Source organism: Spea bombifrons, chromosome 2 (genome assembly GCF_027358695.1).
Source record: "Spea bombifrons isolate aSpeBom1 chromosome 2, aSpeBom1.2.pri, whole genome shotgun sequence".
Lineage (NCBI taxonomy): Eukaryota > Metazoa > Chordata > Amphibia > Anura > Pelobatidae > Spea > Spea bombifrons.
The window spans coordinates 78,497,195-78,520,345 of record NC_071088.1 but is presented as its reverse complement, the minus strand read 5'-3'; the positions used below and the strand labels follow the sequence as shown (position 1 = coordinate 78,520,345).

Genomic DNA, 23,151 nt, shown 5'->3' with positions numbered 1-23,151 from the left:
TTACGGAGTGATTTAAAAAAAAAAAACAGATCAACGGATCAGAGAAACCAACAGATTGATCATTAGTGAGAATTCTTTGCCACGGAAAAATCCTCCACAGACATAGATGTCAGAAACAGACATTGCAATCATAAAAATTAACTTGCTTTGTTGAACGCTAATACCGCCAGTACATGCTACAAATAAAGTAAATCTCTCTCAGATGTTTTATGTGTATTTGTACAGCAGCACAATGATTCTGAGGTTTAAATAAGCACCAGCCAAGATTTTTCTGTGCGTATTAACATATATATTTAGACAATTTAATTTCACATTTCCTCTGATGGTTCTTTACTTTCTTTTACACCTGGCTTTGCCGTATAAAGCCTGACAGCACTAGCCTTTTGCCATGGCACAAAAGTGTTTCCACTTACCTATTAAGCAGCCAGTAGCACCAGTTAATGCTTTCTATTCATTTGGTGGTATAGAAGGAGAGGGCTTATTTGTTTTTTTGTTTGGTTTTTTTTTTGCTTTTTTCCTATTCCGTGTGATACAGTTCCTTACCAGCTTGGTTTGTTGTGTCACCAGAAGAAATTGGGGAATTTGTGGTAGGTTATGGGAGTGGGTGTGTGCCAATCATGGTTAGGAAAAACACACACACACACTACAATTTTAGGAACTTTCACAAAGTTGTTGGAAGGTAATTTCACCTCAATTTGCTGTAAATTATGAAGCGCCAATTATAGCAAATTTTAGGGAGAACTGCAGATTTCCCATTTCAGAAGATATTGTCAGTGATCCCACAGTTTTAAGTGTCTGCCCCTCTAGCATGCGCTTCCTGGTACTATGTGGTCCCTCCCAAAAAAAACTAAATATATATATTAATATCAGCTAAAAGACATCTGTGTCCCACCTATATGCTCCAAAGTAAAAAAACAAAAACCTATACAATAGGTTTGCTGAACAAAGAAGTAATACAGACACGATGTGTTTTTCAGACAGGTCCTGTTCAACAGAAGCAAACAAAACAATGCTACAGTGTTTTGGGGTATAAAAATGCTATCGTTGCGAAAAGGCCCTTGATCGATTCAGATTAACCAGTCTTCGTTGATTTGCTGAACGAAGAAGCATTTTAAAGTAAAGACAGAAACTGAAATACCATATGAATTGGCTTAATATAGTACATTAGGTTAACCAGTGGGGTAGAGCAGCCATTCAACTCATCTGGCCAAATCTAAAATACCCACGAGCTCATAATCAGAATTTCATTAAATGGCTTTGTGAATGCAGTCATATATAGGCATTAACATTTAACAAATTGGACTGCAGAGCTAAATTTAACCAATTATAAATCACTCAATAGTAAGGGCACCCTGTTACAGCTTAGGAAACAGATGGCCATTCCACTGTTGGGGGCCTCAGCAACATTCATGCTTTTCCATTCATTTTTCGATTTAAGAATGATTTTAAAAGTCCACACAGACAACCTTGTTGAAATATAAAATGTCACAATCAAACATGTGCTTTGAAAATAATGCAAAGTAATCTTTCATGTCAATACCCTCTGCCGGCATATATATTACAAAAAAAAAAAAAGCACATTTAGAACTGCGGCAAAGAGCCGCATCAGTCCAGTTGTCGGTGGCACAGAAAAAAGAAGCAAATTTCTATACCCAAGTTAATTTGGGTAAATGGGAAGGGGCTATGTACTATGAAACTGCAGATGTAAGGTTCAGTCTTCGTAATCCAGAGAATGTGTTTTTTTCTCTTTTGGCTACGCCTTTTCTATCACCGACAAACATACCAGCTAGTGACTCCAACAACACGATAGAGCATGTGCATAAAACATTTTCAATTATTCCTATGCCACTGTTGTAAACATCAAAATGTAGACAAACTGTCATATCTGGCCAGAAGTCTAATGTGCATCAGCATGGTGCAACTAATCGTCTGCGCCTGATGCACTCCCAAATCCAACGTGGTGTTACGTGTTTGGCATCTGGAGAACTCTCCGCTATGTCACCCATTACATGTGTGGCCGAAGGAGCATCAAATTCCGGTACAAGGTCTCCATCATAGGCAACAAAGTAGCGACGGAGCTTGGCAAAATCATCCATTGAGGAAGGTAGATATAGCTTTACACCAGTGAATATATCCAGGAGGGTCTAACAGAAGATTAAAAATTATACATTAATGTCACAAGGGTCTGAAAACAAAATAGCACATTAGTACTCTCCTGGTAAGCACTTGCAATATGATCTGTTTCAAGTATGGCCAGCATATCTGAACTCCTTTGGCCAACACAGGGTTTTGTAGAAACTTAATGTTGTAAACATTTAGTGCATTTACTACATTCAGAGTAAAACTTAACCCCTTAATGACAAAGCCCGTACATGTACAGGCTCAAAATGCATTGTTTTCAATGGGTTTAGGGACCGCCCATTGTCTTTAAGGGGTTAAATAGATAATACGGTTACGCAGAGCTCCACAACAAGGCTATCAATCACTTAAGACACAAACACAGAAGTTAAAGTCTGTTGTGAGGGTTTTGTCCCAATGTCCTCATCCGCCTCAAACACTAAAAAGAAACCAAGCTGTCTCATCACATTCTATTAAGAGCAGTGAGACTTGCCCCAGACAGTGTCAAGATAGAAATCAAATGACAATATATGATCTAATTGAAGTTTATTAACTCTTATAAAGCATTATCTACCTCGCCTCTGCTGTTCACACCTCTCTCTTTCCCTGTAACATAAAGCTAAAAGTGAGACACTTCCAGACACATTATATATAGCTAAATATGTAACAGTGGACATGCCTAAAGGATTTAGGGCTGACATTACATAGTTTCATACCTTGGAAGCAGACTGTAACTGGGCCACGCCGTGTCCATTGCTATGACTAGCTTCTAAGCTTTTGGACTGTGGAGAAATGCAAACATATTTAATAAGCACAATGTGGTTCTTTTTGAACTTACACATTTTTTGTTCCTATTTCCTCACAAAGCAGAAAGAAATTAAATAAAATATTTCCCAGTTGAACCATTAATGCAGGCAGAATTGACTTCCGTTGATTTTCACTTTTCAGTCTTACGTAAAGAGATATGATCCTCATCTAAGTTACAACAAAGCCTGTTTTAACCAACATACAAGTTATTGTATTGTTCGTGTTGATATTGAATTCAAACAGTGTGGGTTGGAAGAAGTATGGGAACCCTGAAGCTAATCACTTCAACATAAGCTAACGTATCTAGAGTTAATGAAAACTGGATTGGAGGTGAATTTTAGAGCTACTTTGACGTACAAAAACCCCAAAACAAACTTCTGCTGACATGCCCCAGAAGACCTACAACCAAAAGTGTTACAAAGTAATCTCAAAAATGCTTACATATTTATCAGTCCACAGAGAAACTTTATAAATGGAGATGATCTAGTACTGTGGCTACTCTCTAAATAGTAAGAAAAAAAACACCCTAGAGCAGGGCTTGGCAAATTTGTTGTGAATCTAGGCACCAGCTAAAAATTTTTTTTTTTTTTTATCATTATCAGCCCACTTTCTAAACTCACAGCATTTGACCTGGAAGCACCCTGGACTTTCAGGTCAGTGATGGTTTTTGTTGTTTTTTTTATTTTATTTTTATTTATTTTTTTAACGCTTTCAATGCTGATGTTCCATTGGAGCACAGCATTGACTGATATTTAGTCCCCACATGCTTTGCCAATTTGGGGCCTGTACAGCCCCAAGTTTATCAAGATATAATACAGGATAGGGTCAGAATGACTGTTTAATGGGTGTGTTAAATAAAGACATGAAAGATTAATCTGTTTGCGTGTTATTACCTTAAGCACATTGTATTTGTGTATACTTGTTTTGTGAACAATTAATGCAGAAAACCAAGTAATTCCCAAAGGGTTCATATACTTTTTGGTATGTATGTATATTATACATATATATGTCAATTACTAACCTTTTTACTCTGCACAGAAACTGGAGGTTCTAATTTACGCTTCTCTGCTTTGGGTGGCTCTTCCTTTTTCTGTGGTGGAGGTGGTTTTTTACCTAACGGAAACAAAAAAGAAAAATAACCAACAGAAGCTATATTCCGTAAAGCACCAACCCACAGAGCTAGAACTCTGATCATCCCAGTACAGACAAGCTAAGGAACAATGAAGCTTTAAAACAGCCACCAATTCAATTTGTTGGTTAGTCCTGCCAAGTATCTTTCTCTATTAAGCCGAGGAGTTATTTTAGCGATTTAACATCAGTTTTATTTTTGTATGACCTTGTGAAGTTCCCATTTGTCAAGTAGGAACTGCTAGCCCAATACGCCAACAGAAATCAAACATAAGCCACTTACTATCTTGCTTTTTTTCTCTGGCAGGGGATTTAGAAGTAGCAGCTTTTGGAGTTTTGCCACTAGGAGAGGGTGGCCTTGAATTGCCATCATTTTCACGGCTGCTGCTCTCAGATGACCCTCCCTCATCCTGAGACGATGTAGCTGCAATGCTGAAGTCTGATTTCTCTTTAGACAAACGATAAAGCTCCTAAAACAAACAGACGTTTATACAAGGCAGAGTTGTTAAACTGACCCAGATGATCACCACAACATTGTATCTCCTTAGCCCCCTGCAACTCTTGCACACGTGAGAGCTGGCTGATGGAGAGTAAAGGCACATAAGCAGTAGCAAGCTGGAAAGATGTTTGACCGAACACATCTCCTGCATGCCAAGGAGATGGTTGGGGGTGGGGAAAGTGTGTTCATGTATAGGATGCATCTGAATGCCTCCATGTATTTTCAAAGGGGGGGAATTTTATGTACCGTATTTGTTCAATTACACAACCCTCTAAAATTTTAATATTAATTTAGAAAAAAAGGAAACCTGAATATAAGACTACCCAATAATTAAAAGGGTTAACTAGAAAATATTAATTCACATGTAAATTTTTGAGAAAAATGCATTTCTTGTTTTTATTTGCCAACCTGTCCCCAAGTTATGCACATCTGCCCCACTCTGCCGCCCCCTGCACTCCCTGATCTCTAGTGGGGGAAGCCGGTAGACATCTGCATGATGCATGTAGACAACCTCCACTGCTGCCGGGGCTTATATGGCGAAGTGCCGGAAGATCATTTCATGCAGGTGCTCTGTCATAGAAGCCCTGGGAGCAGCAGCAGAGGTTGTCTGCAAGCATAGTCCTTATAGTCAGTCCTCTACTTGAGGTTGTATTACAAGACAAATAAGAATATAAAAAACTTGTCTTTTAAAAGTGACACTCTGCTATCAAACACACCAAGTGTGTTGGCTGATGAGCCCCTTGAAAAAAAACAAACATACCCTTGTTTCATTATTTTACCATAATTATAATTGATCGATGGCAAGCAGAATATCAGCCTACATTAATTCATGCATCCCTTTGTTGTCATAAGTTTGTCTGCATGGCTTTTATTACAACAAATGTGAAATCAATAAAACCTGTACATACATGAACACCAACCATAACACAAATGGAAATGTGCTTTCCAAAACAGTTCAATCATCCTACATAAAACATTCAAAAGCATTTCACAGCATGTAATTTGGATGTGAACAAACAGCCTTGAAATTTAGATAAGTAATTGCACAGCAGCTACAGTTACAATCTTAAGAAAGTAAGAATGATGGAATGTGCTTAAATTTAAGGGCTTATTATATGTTCTTGAGATATCGAATGCAAATGAGTTTACTAGGTTTAGTTAAAGCTACATATGTTCCTAAAGGATAAGAGGTGGTCTCCATAGCTTTAAAACCGCTAAAAAACAAAGTTCAGAATGCCTATATTTTAAAGGGGTAAAATGTTCACAGCACAGCACACACACACACACACACACAATACCACACTTCTACAAAATCAGATGTTCACTATAACATGTTTAGTATAATCAAAGAAAAAAGCCTGATTTTGTTTTTCAGTGGTAATGATTCCTTCTGTGACAGTTAATCATGCATAAACATATACCTTTTGTGCAGCCCTCTAATAATGTAACCTTAACAACCTTATGCCATGCAATAAAATGATTAGTGAGCTATTATGTGTTCTCCACCATAGCTGTCACAACATTTGAATCTTGTTTACCTGTATTTTGTAAATCTTCCTAAACTACCAAAATAAATGAGGGCCATAGCCCTACCTTTAGCTGTTGGAGGGTCGTTGCACTTTTCCAGTCTTTGTCATCACGGAAACGGGTGCAGCGCGGAAACCGAATAGAGAGACCACCTGCCGTGTGGGCCTCTGCTTTAGAGAACTCTGCTCCAGTTATTTCCCAAATGGGAGCTTTCTGCAGCAGAATGACAAAAAATAAAATAAAAAGAACATTGTTGTATAACATACCGATAAAGAACTTAATACACAAACATCCCCTAAATTTGTTTCCACAAAGTACATAGAAAACATTACATATTTTGTTAATTATGCATCTGTAAACTGAATTGGAAGGATTACGGTATTAAAGCATTTTATAGTAGAGTTAATATACGTCCTTCCAACACAAAACTCCCCCCCCCCCCAAGCTATTGATTTATATAATACCATCACATTTTTTTGCAATGTAAAACATATTGGTAAAGAAAGACCAAATCCAAAATCCCTGCTTGAATACAAAAATTAATGAGATTCAGGGGTGCAAAAACTATTGCTTACCGGCAATCTTAGGCCAATATCCCCAATCTAAGCTTTGACAAAGAATAACACATTACTGACTTTGTCAACAATACTTTGATGAATGCTTCTCAGCAATATACTTGACCGATGAAACATCACTTTGGAAATATTACTTAATGCTATTAAAACATTTCACTGTATTACCTCAGGATCCCGTATAATAAAATCCGGGTAGTAATTCTTGTTGATCTTCAGCCATACAGGTAGTTTGGATGGATCCTATGAAGGAAGATTACATATGATTTCTGAAGTGTCTCCCTTTAAAGGATTTCAACCTTTCCATGGTTCCTTTCATCTTTTTGAGGAACACAATGTCAGGCTACATGAATAGTAGTAGTGGTAGTAGTAATATATACCAAGGCATGCACAATCCTAAAACCATACACCTTTAGCACTCCCATATGGACGTACAGGTCTCCCCGTCTCCCTGCCACTACAAAGAAAATCAGGCTGTCCATTGACAACCTGGAGCCAGCATTGCTAGCTTACTGCCAACTGATCAAGTATAAAAGTGCTCGGTACGACCCTGCACTATTAAGTATATAATACAGGGCATTAAGTAAAGTATGGACGTGGCCCTCTTCAACATAAAAAAAGGAATGTGAGGTGTGACTAATTAGGGGATGCTGACCAACGTAAATTATGTCATTGGTTAGCGTGGAGCCTACGGTGTCCTACTTAACCTGAAAAAAACTATATATAATTTGTGTGGGTACAAATATGGAAAAGGGAAATCATGGTTTAAAAAAATCTTTTGGACATAAAAAATAAATCCAGTCCTGAAATCTTTATGTTCATGTAAACCGAAGAAGTTTGTTACTTGGTGATGCCTACACATTAATTTGATTTAAAAACTTCTTAACCCAAAGTATGATCACAAAGTTATAAGAAACTTAAAAAAAAAAAAAAAAAAATTGAAAAATCTCACTTTGCTGATCTTCACCATGTCCAGCTCCTTCTGAAGACGTGCAAGTGTAGCATCATCATAACCACTTGAGCACTTGGTCACAGTACACCACTTCTGGCTTTGTGGGTCATAACAGCCCATAAGGAAGATTGACATCATGCCACCTAACATGAGGGTGAAAGTAGTAACAATTAGAATTATAGAACACTGCCTGTCATTTTAGAACACAGATGCTTTCACTATTGCACAGACTCAGATTTCCAAATACACTTACCATTTGCTCCCTTTCCATAATATGCACCCAAGACAGCCAAGTCAGCAGTGTCTGCCATTGCACCTTCATTTAAGTAGTCCTTCTTCACTTTTAACCAGTGGCGTTTGCCTGGCTCATAGATCCCCTGTTATCAAAAACAAAAGCATCATAAGACGGTGCTAATTATGTCCACGCAGTTTAAAATATCCTCTTCTGTAATGCTTACCTTTAAATCCTTTAAGACAAGTCCTTCCAAACCCTCTCTGATTACACGAGTGATCATGTCAGCCAGATCTGTAGCTTTCTAGAAAATCAAGTGTATTTGTTAGCTATACAGACCAAAAAAAATTAACAGCAAAAAGCACTTAAGGTGAGTAACTCACTGTGACATGTTTCATCTCAGAGAACATAACGTGGTTGGCAATCTCCACCATATTATCACGCATAAACTTCCGCCGCTCGCAAAGTGGCCTGTGAAAGAACATACTGGTCAGAGGTAGGTACAGAAGAGTGCTTTATTATCAGATTAGCACCCTGTCCCAAATACCTGTCCATTAAGCTAACTCCGTTAAAGTAGATGCAGTCGAAGACAAAAAGGCACACATTTGCATCCTTGAAAGCCGCTTTCTGCAAAAGAAAACAAAACTTATTTAAATATCCAAATACATGGTGTTTGTATTGCCGTTAATGTAAAGTATTAAGTGAAACATACAGTTAACATCCTGCATCTCCTCCTATAGTTACAGGTGTTACTGAAGCATTCCATTTGGAAAGAAAGCGATAGAGAAAAAGGCTAGAAGAGTTTAGAATCCAAACTGTACCTTGTGAACACCCAGCGTTCCAAAGGGCAGGGGCTTGCCTGTATTGGTATCAATCAGAAGAACTTCAGCATCCAAGATTATGCTGTTCCCGCCAGGAAAAGCTTTAGGAATATAATCCTTGAAATGAGCAACCTAGAATAAAAACAATTAAAGAGTTTTGCTTTTATGAAAAAAAGTATTATGTAAATGTGTGTATTAGTTAAGACAAACACTGCAAACTAAAAACCTTGCCTTATGGGGAAGAACAGGCTTAAGGCTACGGCTGAAGTAGCTGAAGTGATCACCACTTTTGTGTACTTGAACTCTCTCCCCATCATACTTTATTTCGGCATACATTCCATTTGGGCATTTCTTCATGGCGTACTCTATAGATTTGCAGGCCTCAGCCTATGGTGCGGGGGAGGAGAAAAAGTGAAAAGTGAAAACACTCCAAAAAACAGTTTAATACACAAGAAAGCTATACATAATAAAGAATGTATAAGCTTTGTATGAGAGAGCAGTAGAAATCCATGCTGCTTAAAACAAAAAAAAAAATAAACACATTCTGTTGCTATTTTATCAGATGCACAACCAGTGTTTTATAGAAGAAATGTAATCAAACAGCTGGCACACTAAATCTTAATTTATTAGAAAACACGTGATTGTGAAAGACTTAATAAAAAAACAGATCAAAATCATAGAAGCTTCTATTCCAAATCAGGCTGATTGCTATCCTTTGGGTATGTCTGCACTTAGTTCAAACACAAATGTTAACTGATATACAAATGAATGCACTAAACACCTGGTAAGTTATTCATGGGTTAACGTTATCATAGCAACAGCGGGCTCCTCACCAGCATGGGTTGAACAGGGGTCATCAGGGAAGCCTGAACGCTAAGTGTGCGTTTCATTCCTGGTGCTTCCTGTTGGTTGCGTAAAACTCTCTCCACAACATCCCCCAGATTGCGAGAAGCTTTAAATGCATCATATGCATTGGGATCAAGAGCATCCAATCTGAAAGGGAAAACATAGCTGATGTTTATGTTATGTATGATTAGGGTGGCATTTTTGCTTGATTACAGCAACGAGTCACAAGAAGGATTTTTTTCAAATCCAGAATTTTTGGAATAAACCGTCCCCTGTAGACAAGTTTTGACCTCTTGCCTCTCCAACTCACTTTTTATGACGTTTTCATAATAATAAAGTTTATTATGGTTGTGGTTCAAGTTACAGTAGTACAATGAGAAATATACACTCAAACACTACATTTAATTACAAAACTGATATATTCAACTCCTGCCGAATGTATTAATGGGCTGAAAGAATTACACAGGTCAAGATGGATGAAGGAACAAATCCACACAACACCTATCTAGAGGAGTACCAAACAAAATTACTTACACATGCTTAGCACCAGAATTCATTTTCAGGTCATGTTTGATGAGACGGATGATACATTTCAGGTCATTGCTGGTACACCTGTACAAAAAATTTTTTGTAAGTGCACTGGTTCACCAACAAATTATTCTGTAAACTAAAACTATGCCTATCAAGGCAAACCATGAACCCTGCTGGCAAAGGTTTTTCAGCATTAGTTGTTTGGGACAATACAATGAAAAGTAAAAATAAAACCAAAATTACAGAAATTGAAACACAGAATAAAAAAACTCCAGTACAGTTAATATTGTATAATCTTAGAATGCTAGATAATTTTTTATCATCAAGTCTTCCCCCATTCACCGTTTATCGCTTTACTGCTTGATGCTTTAAAACTAACCTTGATGTACGTTTACATAAAAATATTTTAAACAAACATTTATACAAATCTCTACTACACAGTAACATTGCACCTGCTGGCAATGTCTTCCAGGACTTTCTGTTGGTCCTCTTCTTTGGTCATCTTGGAGAGCTGGGTGAGCATATCGTCCACATCGTGAATCGTTAAAAGACTTTTAGCGGCTGGAGGGAAATGTTTGCTGTCTTCAAAGAAAATACGAACAGTCTCTGAGACATCTCCCTAATCATAAAAGCAAAATATAGTATTAGGAAATTAAAAAAAAAAAAACTTCTGTGGCATGGCTGGTGCAAAGAAGCTCTTCCTCCACTACTTCAATGAATACTTACTGATTAGAAAAACGACCAACAAAATCAGTGCAGGTGTGAACGGAGATATAAAAACGGTAAAAAATGTTCACACACACATTTCTATTTTTGTCTTTTTGACCGCTGCAAGGTGTCAAACAACCCAGATGTCTTCATTGCTGGTTTACTGCCTTGCACAAGATTAAAAGCATTCCTTCATGTTTTGTGACATACCTGTTCAAGATCCCGAACCATGTCATCTTGGTTGCAGTTAAAAATACGGCTGAAGAGCTTGACAATCTGCTTATCGTTCAGGTTGTACACACTCTTAATGACTCCCGGTAATAACAGCTTTACTGTCAGGTACGTATCGCCATGGAAACCATCTGCACCAAATGGGAAAAAAGCCACCATGAACACTTTAGAGATGTGCATTATCTATTTTATCAAGATATTAGGTTTGGTCTCACATTTGTAATGCTGTACATTTTGCACAGAAGAAAAAATATAACATACAGAGACATCTGCTGTTGTATGTTACATGAGCTAAAAAGCCATACGTGAAGCTTGTAAATGTCTCTATATCACACAGACAACCATTGGTAGCTCGTATGCCGTTCTGATTTACACAAGGTTTTGTAATTAGATCACACTAGAGCCCGAGCGGGACTGTTTTCTTAATCACGCTCTCGAAACTGAATTTGTTAACTTTTGAAGATAAAAGAACCTAAATAAATGCCACAATCTGGTCCTTTTAAACATTGCTATGAAGCTATTTTCAATCATCAGATTTTTTGAAATTCACCAGGTTTCGCTCAACTAGATGCTATTTCTAATTGCTTTCTAGAACTTGGTTTCTTTCTTTCCCCTTTAGTACAAGATCCAATAATTATAGCTTGTGTCTTTTGTCAACATACCACCACTGGTGCCCTTGGTGAGGAAGTCATGGATGATCTGTGTCTTGGTGTTGTAGCTTGACTGCTCAGCAACCATCGCACAGAGCTTACGAAACTCACGCAGAAGGCAGTCTTTATGTTTGGGGTCACACTTTGCCGTTGAAAGACTTGAACCGCTACTAGAACTGGGTATGGGTGGAGCTGGAGCCTGGGGTGATTTTGCTGTAAGGAGGACAATTAACCGGAGGAAATAAAAAAAAAAAAAAAAAAGTAGACATGAATTTATATTTCAAAAACACGTTTTGAGATTTATTGCATCAAATATATAAAAGTACATCCACTCTTATTCACAGGACATTTCCTTAGTGGGTCTAGACCTGGTCCACTTATTGTGACCCAAAGCTTTCAAAGATTTTAAAGGACAGGCTGAGGGTCTGGGGCAATACATAGTCGTTTGCATTGGCCTATACCATATGGCCCAGTAAGATATAGGAATAACCATGTGTGTACTGTGTAAAATAAGGCTTTACCAGAGAATCCTGAAAATTTGAGAGGGGAAGGGCTCGTTGCTGGCGCTTTATTGGTTGCCGATGCCTGTGCTGCTGGAGACTGGTTTGCCTTCGATGGGGTCTTTTTTCGAGGTGTGGCTCCTGCTTTGGCAGCAAGTTCTGGAAACAAAATAGACAGTTGCAAAAGATTTTTAAATAGACATGCTAAAAGTGTACTAAATATAAAATGCCCAGCAAATTGACTTAGTATCATGGAAGGACCACACTGGCAGCATTTTCATCTCCAAAATAGTCCTTCACAAGTGGTGGTGGGTGAGTTGCATCAATATGAAAGGACTACTAACACAAATGAGTGGTATTTCAACCGTGACACAGCTAATCAGCCACAACACACCAGGACAAGGAAAAGCAAAATAATAATAAAAATCACCTTTGATGTGCTGAGTAATCAGATCTCTCTCAGGGTCTTGAAGCTCTTGCCATCCTTCCAGTTCAGTAAGATCATCAATCTTCTTGGTGGTTGCCCTTGCTCGCTCAAGTTTCTCAAACATGCACTTGACATGGTACCACTCTTTCATGTCCCCAGCAGACTCGCTGAAAGGGTTTGGAACCACTTTGCCTATGCGTACCAATCCCTTGCCAATCTTCTCCTTGCATTTTTTGCAACCAGCAGTGCCACGTTTGGCATACTCTACCAAGTACCGCTGCTCTGCCATACTGTGACAGTTGCAGACCCTCACAGCACAATTTAAGCGACCGATGCCCTGATGAAGAACTGGATGTCTTGGAAAGTGAAGCGGAACAGAAAATTTCGTAGGCGCCTTTGCTGACAGCTGATAAAATGTCCGTGCTGTCTGAAGAATTAGGAACTTAAAGGAAGCTTTCATAAAAATTCTGAGGAGAAAATGTTAGAAATGTTTTATTGCAGACCACAAAAAAGACACAGTCAAAAAAGGACAAAAAAAAAAAAAAAAAAAAAATCTTATATGGTTTCATCTTATATCCAGTTGGCATTGACACTATTTCAGTCCACAATTCTAAGACAACAACTTTTGACCACAAGCAGGCCACACAGTTAACGCTAATTATTATGGGTTACTGGTTACACTTTCCCGTTTTTCCTGGGAATGCACTACTTTATTACAATAAAGTTTGTTCTATAAAGCGCACTTGGGTCATATTTTCAGCAGCTCTAACACTATGTTCAGAAACATAACATTTAGAGCATTTCAAAAAGTTACAAAGCACAATATTATGCGACATAACCATGAGAAAGAGTTCTTAAATTCTTTGCTACTAAGTAATTAGAATAACCAAAATAATTTGTTCTACACATTGTTTTCTAACATTGTTACATATATACCCATCAGTGGTGTATATATCTATAGCACAACGCAAGGCAGAAACCAACAGCTGCCCCTTCACGCATCTGACGTCACTTCTTAAGGATGCACGGCACAGTCCTCCATAGTGTTAATGGGCTGGCTAAGGAGAATAGTGATGATCCTTTTACCTTGTCCACATGGCCCCCTCACAATCACACAGTTCGGCTCAACATGATTACCTTGTAGATGGCTGCTGGACAGATTCACAATGTTTTTTACATGTTGCTTACATTTAAGTGTTAACCTGCAGTAATAGTCAAGAGTAACAGGCCTGATTTCCACAACATACTCATGTCAATAATCTTAGAGTAAAAGCCTGATATATATCAAAACATCCTGTAGATAGACGGTGTATTTGCATAATGATGTGGCATACACACAGTTTCTAGATCAACTGTTAAGGTGCTGAGGATTTAAGGTGCCACCTTTTAAACACATTAAAGGGGAAAAGCATCATAAATTGATAATATAGGTTAACAGAAATCGGGGGGGGGGGGGGTATCGGCGAGAAGGCCTTTACCAACACTTATGTGACCGATTGAGAGCTATTTTTTAAAAGTTAATAGATTTTAGTCACGCAATGTAATTTATAAAGACATTTTCCGTTTTTATACATATTTGTTACTTTTAGGACAGTAGAGCACCAACACTTAGCAAGCCTTCTAAACACTAGAGACGAGTCCCATTGGGTGAGGGAAGGAGCGAAGGAATTGGGTCTCGAGAAGGGACTATGCCTCCAAAACACTTGGGAGTAAGGTTTACAGGGAACTGCACAACAACCGAACATGAGGACACGTCTCACCCCTTCAGTATGAACCAACTGCAGCTCCTTCACGGCGCTGGCTTAATTACCTCAGGCACTGCCTAATGCTGCGAGCCGGCCATGCAGCGCTCACAATACGGAGCGAAAACCATGGCGAATACATGGCAATACATACCATTTCTGCCCTCTCCACTGTGGCTCACTTCCCTCCCTCTTATAATAGAGAGTGCATGCTCACCCTAATGTCGGCGCCTTTAGGAAAAGTCCTGGTGTTTGGGGCGGCCTATAACGCCGTGAACGGCGCTGACTTTCCCTTTAAATCCAGGCGCCCGTGCTCAAAAGGAAAGATCCCTGCGCGAGGCGGTAAACCAGCAGGGGAGCTGACGTCACGGTTAAAGACTCGTTTTGTGGAATATATTATAGGAGGGCAAATAAGAGAGAAACAGCGCTTACATTGTCGACGCCGCGGAGTGATACACTCCGTTATCCGTGTTTCCTTGCAACACTGCGTGGCTCATGAGCTCTAAAGCCGTACTGGCTTTTAACATGTTAAGGGAATGGCTTGAAATGATCTTTTAGTACTGAAAGCTCAGCCCTGCAATGTGTATGTATAGTGATGTATAGTATGTAAGGGCATGGAGGGGAGTATTAAAAGCATGTTGGTAACAGTATTTTGTTCGGAGATCGATGTTTAACCTCTTAAGGACTAAGGCTTTTTTCCTAAACTTAAGGAATGAAGGGTTTTTGCACGTTTGCTATCTCGTTTCCAATCATAATTTCCTTCCTCTCATTTTTTATGGTTCCTCTAGTTCTTGTCCGGTAAAAGGGCCAAGTCCTTTCCAGTGACTGTAAATAGCTTGCTTAATGTGTGTGAGCTATTTTCTATCCTGCAAAATGACCTTTGGCCCCCTAGTGGTCAGGTCCAGTACAGTTTTTTTCTGCAGTGGGCCACTTCTTTGGAAATGTATATGTGCGTGGGCCGCACTAATTTTTCTCTGAGATATGGCCTTAGCTTTATAATGCATATTAATACAGGGTAAATTTGGTGATAATGAAAAAAGCAGTGGAAACGTTGTTTTGATCAACTTTGATCCGCAATGTCGTTCTATCAATACTGAATTACTTAAACAGTAAAACAAAGTCAGTCCACAAACCATTTAAAACAAGTTTTGCCAAATAAAACTGCACAAGGCTGGAGCACACCGTGGGAACGCACCGTAGCTAATGCACACTGGAGGCAGGGCCGGATTAAGAGCATCATGGGTCTGGTGCTGAGGATTTTGGTGGCCATTTTATTGAAATAAAGGCAGAATTTAAACTCCTCGGCATCGATGTGTACTTGATAAAGATGACATCAATGCTTGGCAGATAAATCAGTGCACCGACCCCCAAACACACACACCAGGCCAAGGCTCTGCCACACCGACACTCAAACACACACACACCAGGACAGGCTCTGCCACACCGACACCCAAACACACACCAGGACAGGCTCGACCACACCGACACTCAAACACACATACACCGGGACAGGCTCTGCCACACCGACACCCAAACACACACTAGGGCAGGCTCTGCCACACCGACACTCAAATACACACCAGGACAGGCTCTACCACACCGTCCACCAAACACACACACCAGGACAGGCTCTGCCACGCTGACACCCAAACACACACACACACACACGCACCGGGACATGCTCTGTCAAACCAACACCCAAACACACACACCAGGACAGGCTCTGCCACACCAACACCCAAGCACACACACCAGGATAGGCTCTGCCACACTGACACCCAAACACACACACACCGGGACATGCTCCGTCACACCAACACCCAAACACACACACACCAGGACAGCCTCTGCCACACCGACACCCAAACACATACACCAGGACAGGTTCTGCCCCACCAACACCCAAACACACATCAGGACAGGCTCTGACACACCAAACACACACACACACCAGGACAGGCTCTGTCACACCGACACCCAATGTCAGGATTTACCAGGAGCTGGAGCCCAGTTGCGGGAGATGGCGTACACCCTTGCAAAATAACACTGCTCAGAGTGACAGTATGGAGGAATTACTCAAGCAGTGAGCGTGTGCACGGGGGCAAAATAGGTACGCGGTACATACAGGGTACAGGATATCCAGAAGCAGAGTCAAACGTAAGCAGAGGTCAGGGCAGGCAGACAGGGTTCACAAATGGTGTATCAAGGCAGAGGTCAAAGTCCAGGGAATCAGGCATATGATCACAACACATCCCGAAGCAAAAACAACAACCAGATACTGGGCTGGAGGTGAGGCTGATGGTCATCTATGCATAGGGCTGTTGTCTGGGTCAGTGCACTATTGGGTAAAAGAGGGCTCTGTGGTAAGGCAAATTGCTTGCCTCAATAGTGTGTGCGGCCTTTTAAGGTGGCTCATTAACTTGTTTTCTTTTTTCTGCTTTACAAGCGACAGTGGTGGACTCTGTTGATTCCACATAGATGTGGCAGAGACCCTGGCAATGATGAGAAGCAGATGTGCTTTAACAATCTCTCTTGCCGGGACTCCCCCCGTGGGAATTCCCGGCAAGGGAGCTTGTTAAAGCACATTGAGCAGACGTGCCGCCAGCGGAGGTTGTTAACGCGCATCGCAGCAGCCGGTGAGCGTCTGCGAGATGCGCTTACACAATCTTCCGTGCCGGCACTTCTCCCCGTGGAAAGTGCTGGCAGGGGAGGCTGTCTGAGCGTATCAGAGAGTAGGATGCAGGTCCCCTGCAGCGCTGCAGGGGATCTGTATCCTAACCCTGCTGCCTGCCCGGCGCCCAGAACTGCATGTCCCGGGCGTCGGGCGATACGAATTGCGCATTCCTGTGCTAAACCCCGAATATAGGCCGCACCCCCACTTTAAACACTTAAAGTGGGGGTGCGGCCTATATTCGGAGACTATGTGGGGGGAAAAAGTGCAGTCTTCTTTGCCTCCCCGTTTCATTCCCCTTTTGCATGCTTTTCTCTCTGCTTATTTCCGCACCAATCCTTCACCCAATCTGGTTCAGTCCTCCAATACCTCCCTGCCTGGAAGTTATAAGGAAGATACTCCCCTTCGCCACTTGTTTTGCCAAGCATTACTTTTAACAACCCATACTGACCGCCCCTTGCCCATTCTCCCCTCCTTATTTAACATTGCATTGCCAATTTAGTAACATTTTTCCCCTCTATTCATTATATCTTCCCTTAACCTTCTAATCTCAGTGGCCATGTTACAGCTAAATGCACCACCAGCCTAAAATTGTCAGGCCCCTTGCCCTTGTTGTTAAAAACTTGGATTCCATAAGAACCATTCGGCCCATCTAGTCTGCCCATTTGTCCTGATGTAAAGACTCTGACCTTAATCAAGTCCTTGATCTCGTCTTAGAGTGGAGATGGCTTTGTGCCTGACCCGTGCATGATTAAGCTCCCCCACTGTTTTAGCCTCTGCCACTTTTGCTGGCCGGATGTTACATTGATTTCCATCCTCTGATTAAAATTAACTTTCTTTTATTACGTCTAAACCTCCAAGTTCTTTCTCTTCGATTATGACCTCTTGTTCACACATTTCTCCTCTTTTGAAAAAATTAAAAACCCCTCCATCCTGTACTTTGTTAAATCCTTTGAAGTATTTCAATTTTTCTATCACACCTTCTCTCTCCTATAAGGTATATGTATTTAGTGTTTGTAGTAAATGGTTTCCTGCAAACCATTCACCATGGATAAGCCCCCTCCACTTTGGAATACATTTTAAAGGGATACATCACAGCTAGCTGCCTGGTGACCTTGAAAACACCTTACTAAGTGTTTAGTAGTGCATGTGTAATAGCCAGTTCATGCATTAAAATTGCATGATTTCATCAAAGGGATTTGGGTCACTCTGCCAGCATCAGCCAATGAAACCATGCACCCCTCATAACTTGGAATCAGGCCTTCAGGGTGGTTGGGGCTATTCAAATCTTACTGGAATGTGGCTTCCCTTTTGTGCTTACCCTTATTTCTATTTTCCTCTTTCGAGGTCAATGCAGGATGAGCTGCTACGTCGATTTGGAACAACTGTTGTGCCCTGGAGAACCTGCTTGAAATCCTTTGGCAACTCACAGATTGATGAGGAGCTGGATGAGAAAAGCATCTATGAACCGCATTATGCTTGTCAGGAAAGCATGTTATAAGTTGGTCCTCCACTGTCTACGTACCATGAGTAAAAATGTTACAAAAGCTAAAATGCTAGATTTGATTTTCAGGGAGCAGGGATAGTGAAATGGTTGGAAGGAGAAGATAGAGGCAGTACCCATTCTTGTTGTTGGTAGTAAAGTGGTGTTTTTCTGCTCCAAGTTGATGGCCACAAAACACCCCCACGTGAGCTACCGGCACAGACCTGTGGGATATGACAAGCAGTGTGTCCTGCATGAATTGCCTTGTCTATTTTGTCACATTAACAGCTCAGTGAAGTTTGCTATCCCAGTTTGGAGGTAACGGAAGTATGGAAAATGCTACACACGATCACAAATGGAGTCTTGCTGAGCCAATGGCAAGTGACTTGATGTGGCACATTAAATAACTTTTTAATCTTTTATGGAAATAAAATGAATTTTTTAAGTGTGTGTGTATTTATTTTTTATTTTTTGATATATTCCTTTGGTTTGTAGTTGTCACTGCAGAGTGTGAGAAGGGCTTAGCACCTGCACCTTTAGAGGGAGACTATAGAAAATGCTCATTTGGTTAGTGAACCAGGTTGGTGAAGCCTTCTGCTTTCCCTCCTCCAGTGTGAGGATTTTGTGTAGGATATGAGTGAATATGCAGCTCTGGGTAAGATAATCTTGGCTGCCCCTCAGCCCTAGCCTCCTGATTGGTGGGTGGTGTCACCTGACAGGGCTGACCAATCACAGAGAAGTGAACCTGGGCCGGCTGCTGATTGGCTGCTGGAGTCAGCCAATCAGCAGCTGCCCCTCAGCCCTAGCCTCCTGATTGGTGGGTGGTGTCACCTGACCAGGGCTGACCAATCACAGAGAAGTGAACCTGGGCCGGCTGCTGATTGGCTGCTGGAGTCAGCCAATCAGGAGCTGCCCCTCGGCCCTAGCCTCCTGATTGGTGGGTGGTGTCACCTGACCAGGGCTGACCAATCAGAGAGAAGTGAACCTGGGCCAGCTGCTAATTGGCTGCTGTAGTCAGCCAATCAGCAGCTGCCCCTCAGCCCTTGCCTCCTGATTGGTGGGTGGTGTCACCTGACCGAGGCTGAGTGTCTCTGAATCACAGAGACGTGAACCTGGGCCGGCTGCTGATTGGCTGCTGTAGTCAGCCAATCAGCAGCTGCCCCTCAGCCCTAGCCTCCTGATTGGTGGGTGGTGTCACTTGACCAGGGCTGACCAATCACAGAGAAGTGAACCTGGGCCGGCCGCTGATTGGCTGCTGGAGTCAGCCAATCAGCAGCTGCCCCTCAGCCCTAGCCTCTTGATTGGTGGGTGGTGTCACCTGACCAGGGCTGACCAATCACAGAGAAGTGAACCTGGGCCGGCTGCTGATTGGCTGCTGGAGTCAGCCAATCAGCAGCTGCCCCTCGGCCCTAGCCTCCTGATTGGTGGGTGGTGTCACCTGACCAGGGCTGACCAATCACAGAGAAGTGAACCTGGGCCGGCTGCTGATTGGTTGCTGGAGTCCTAATCTCCTGATTGGTGGGTGGTGTCACCTGACCAGTGCTGACCAATCATAGAGAAGTGAACCTGGGCCGGCTGCTGGAGTCAGCTGACTAGAATCAACCAATCACCTGATCAGGGCTGACCAATCATCATATTCCATGCCACTTTATTATTCTTTATGAGCAACTATTTTTTTTTTTTTGCTTTTATGGGCACCAAGGTAATTGCAATATGGTTAACAACTACCACCATTTTTGCCAAGGAGAGTTTACGCTTGACATTACTGGCGTGGCAAGAAGCCGGCAGTAGCCAGAGTTGAACTTACGGGCAACACCTTAACCACGATTCCAAGCAGAAAACGTCATCCTCGATCTTTGTAGCGTAATGGTTTAGGTGTTAGTCCTTGGTTTTTGAGATTCTCGGTTCAATTCCCTATGCTTGTTTTTCATATTTTTCTCAATCTCTTTTTTTCTGCATTTGGTAAGGGTGAACAAAGCGATTCTGAGCAACCACGTAGACCAATACGTAAGCCACCTTGTCTCTGCTACCATTCTTTGGTTTATTTAGTGTGTTTGCTTGGGAGTCAGGCCAGCTAAAGGACCGTATTAGGGTTCCGTATTAGGGTAAAAACTAAAGGACTGCTTCTGAGGGATGTTGAGAGTGGTCTCTGTAGCGTAGCAGTTAAGGTGTTGAGCTTCACCTCTTGAGGTTCCAAATTCAATTCCCTAAGGCTTCCCCTTTACCTGGATCTGTTTTTTTTTCCCATTTGGTAGGGGGGAGAAAAAAGCGATTCTGAGCAACCACGTAGACCAATACATAAGCCATCTTGTCTCTGCCCTTACATGCTACCCTTCTTTAGTTTACTTAGTGTATTTATTTGGGAGACAAGCTAGCTACAGGAGAGTATTAGGATAAAAACTAAGGGATTGCTTCTTCATACCTACAGCACAGTCTCTGTAGCGTAGTGGTTAAGTTATTGGGCTTGGCTTCTTGAGTTTCTGGGTTCAATTCCTTAAGGCTTCACCTTTACCTGCATCTGGTTTTTTTTTGCATTTGGTAGGGGGGAGAAAAAAGCGATTCTGAGCAACCACGTAGACCAATACATAAGCCATCTTGTCTCTGCCCTTATATGCTACCCTTCTTTATTTTATTTAGTGTGTTTATTTGGGAGACAAGCTAGCTACGGGACTGCGTTGGGGTAAAAGGTAAAGGATTGTTTCTAAAGGCTATTCTCATCTGTCTATGTAGTGTAATGGTTAAGGTGTTAAACAGTCCCTGAGGTCCTGGGTTCAATTCCCTCAGGCTTCATCTCAAACCTTTGCTCAGCTCTCTTCTATATTTTGTGTTTGGTGAGGGAGAAAAACAGGCCAGTGTTAGCAAGCAGGTAGACCAAAACACAAGCCACCCAGTTTATGCATTTAAATTGAATGATTTAGTCAAAGGGCCTTGGGTCACTCAGTTGACTCAGTTGGGAGTATTCAAATCTTCCTGGAATGGGGTCTTTTTTGTCACATTAAAAGCTGAGTGGAGTGGCATGTATAATATATAGCTAAGTTAATGAGATTTCTCCAGAAAATCCCTGTCCTGTTAATTATGCACTATACAGGAGCAGTTCAGTTCTTCTGGCAAGAGGAACCTGCGATTGTGGGCCCTTTAGAATGTATAGTGCACTATCCTGCTGGAACCTCTTTTTCTGCCAAGGGCCATTTGGATATTTATATTATCATTCACAGGCTATACAAAATAATCAACTTAAACATTAGCCCTTACTCCTGCCTTCTGATTGGCTGAACCTGGTCAAGTGACTCCACCAGCCAATCAGGCATTGGGATTGAGTGCCAGGGGGTTTTTAAGCTTCACCTTCAGCCCTTGTTTTTTTTGATGATCATTTTCTTTGAGAAATCCAAGTGTTGTGGGTCCAGTAGGATGTGTCCAGGCCAGGGCTTATCTTTGTAAAGCATTTCCCCTGTCTTTGTTTTCATATTGCCATTGGTCCTAGTCTTTTGTTTCACTTATCATGAGTAGTTCTCTTTTCCATAGCTTTAATGTGTCCTGTTCAATCCCTTTCTGTTGTGTTGTGTCTCTGTAGCTAACTGGCTTGATGTGTGAAAACTAGGCCCATTAGAAGGCAGGTGCTACAGTACAAACAGTGGGGTTTGTTCGCTAAGGCGAGAGTTTGCAGAAGGGGTTCCATTTCAAATACCTTACTTTGCTGTTTACCTTACTTTGTCAGTGTTAGCCAGGGCTAAGACTGCCCGCTTTCTCCAGGACACAGCTGAGCTGGCAGAGTATAACACAAGAGTCAACGGGCTTGTGCGGTGTTGAAGATGACTGAACTCTCCATTGTACAGGTTAGCCAAACTCTTCCTGCACAAAAGCTCACCAAAATGTTGGTTTTTATGCCTATCACATGCATGTTTACATTCCCTCACTTTATTAGCCTCTACCGCTTCTGCTGGGTGGCTGTTACATTTCTCTACCACTCTCGGATTAAAACTTCTTTACATTACATCTAAGCCTCTGTCTCCCTAGTTTCAGATTATGACCTTGTTTAACCATTTCTCCTCTTTTGAAACAAACATCCCTCATGTGATTTGTTAAATGCCTTTAAGAATTTGACGTATTTTCTCCAAACTTACACATATCGGGATTCCTTAGTCTTTCCTGATCCCGAGCCTGCATTATTCTTATCTACAATGGTAAGGGGAACATTTCCTTTCACTGTAACTCATCTAGCTCTCAGTTTTCTCAGATAATTGTGTTGCTTCTTTAGATGTGGAGTTACCTATAGAAATGAAACCATGTGAATACGGAGCTTGTGTTGACCCAGGACAGCATGGGTACATATAATTAACAATGTTGCGATTGTGAATAACACATTTATATTGTTTTATCTGAGTTTATTTGTCGTTTTTGAAATTAGGCAAAGATTTCCATGTGGACCAGTTTGTCTATGCCTCATTTAGCATTTTAATATTTTATTATTATGAACTCTCAGTACTGTATGTCCCATTCTGCTCTCTCCTGCTTGCTTCTATTAAATTGAGAAGTCTCCCTTAACAGTTTGTTTCCACTCTGCTTTTAGTTCCTTGGCCAAATGATTCCTTAGTCTTTCCTGATCCCGAGCCAGCATTATTCTTATCTACAATGGTAAGTTGAACGTTTCCTTGCAGTGTAACTCATCTAGGACTCATAGTTTTCTCAGATAATTGTGTTGCTTCTTT

General features: G+C 41.2%; 1 protein-coding gene across 2 annotated transcripts; it reads right to left on the bottom strand.

Annotated features, from left to right (window-relative positions):
* Positions 1-967: 967 nt before the first annotated feature.
* Positions 968-14,659, bottom strand: LIG3 (DNA ligase 3). Of its 2 annotated transcripts, none has more exons than XM_053454888.1 (21): positions 14,509-14,659; positions 12,553-13,016; positions 12,144-12,281; positions 11,635-11,835; positions 10,952-11,103; positions 10,486-10,652; positions 10,037-10,114; positions 9,490-9,649; positions 8,888-9,043; positions 8,657-8,788; positions 8,383-8,462; positions 8,219-8,306; positions 8,062-8,139; positions 7,857-7,980; positions 7,604-7,746; positions 6,820-6,894; positions 6,146-6,292; positions 4,337-4,523; positions 3,947-4,038; positions 2,835-2,900; positions 968-2,144 (listed from the first exon to the last, which is right to left on the bottom strand). In XM_053454888.1, the coding sequence occupies exons 2-21, from the start codon at positions 13,007-13,009 to the stop codon at positions 1,908-1,910; spliced, it is 2,958 nt and encodes a 985-aa protein (XP_053310863.1). In that variant the 5' UTR covers positions 13,010-13,016; positions 14,509-14,659; the 3' UTR covers positions 968-1,907. The 2 variants fall into 2 exon arrangements, with proteins under 2 accessions (XP_053310863.1, XP_053310864.1); XM_053454889.1 differs by having other exon boundaries at positions 14,446-14,643.
* Between the last annotated feature and the right edge of the window lie 8,492 nt (positions 14,660-23,151).

What these genes read in the sequence shown, in the direction of transcription:
- LIG3 (XM_053454888.1), bottom strand. Translation starts at nt 13,009, where the DNA reads ATGAAAGCTTCCTTTAAGTTCCTAATTCTTCAGACAGCACGGACATTT. An exon ending in AATTCTGGTGCTAAGCATGT is followed by an intron (nt 9,650 to 10,036) that starts GTAAGTAATTTT and finishes TTTCCCTTTCAG; the next exon opens with ATTGGATGCTCTTGATCCCA. An exon ending in CTGAGATGAAACATGTCACA is followed by an intron (nt 8,140 to 8,218) that starts GTGAGTTACTCA and finishes TTGATTTTCTAG; the next exon opens with AAAGCTACAGATCTGGCTGA.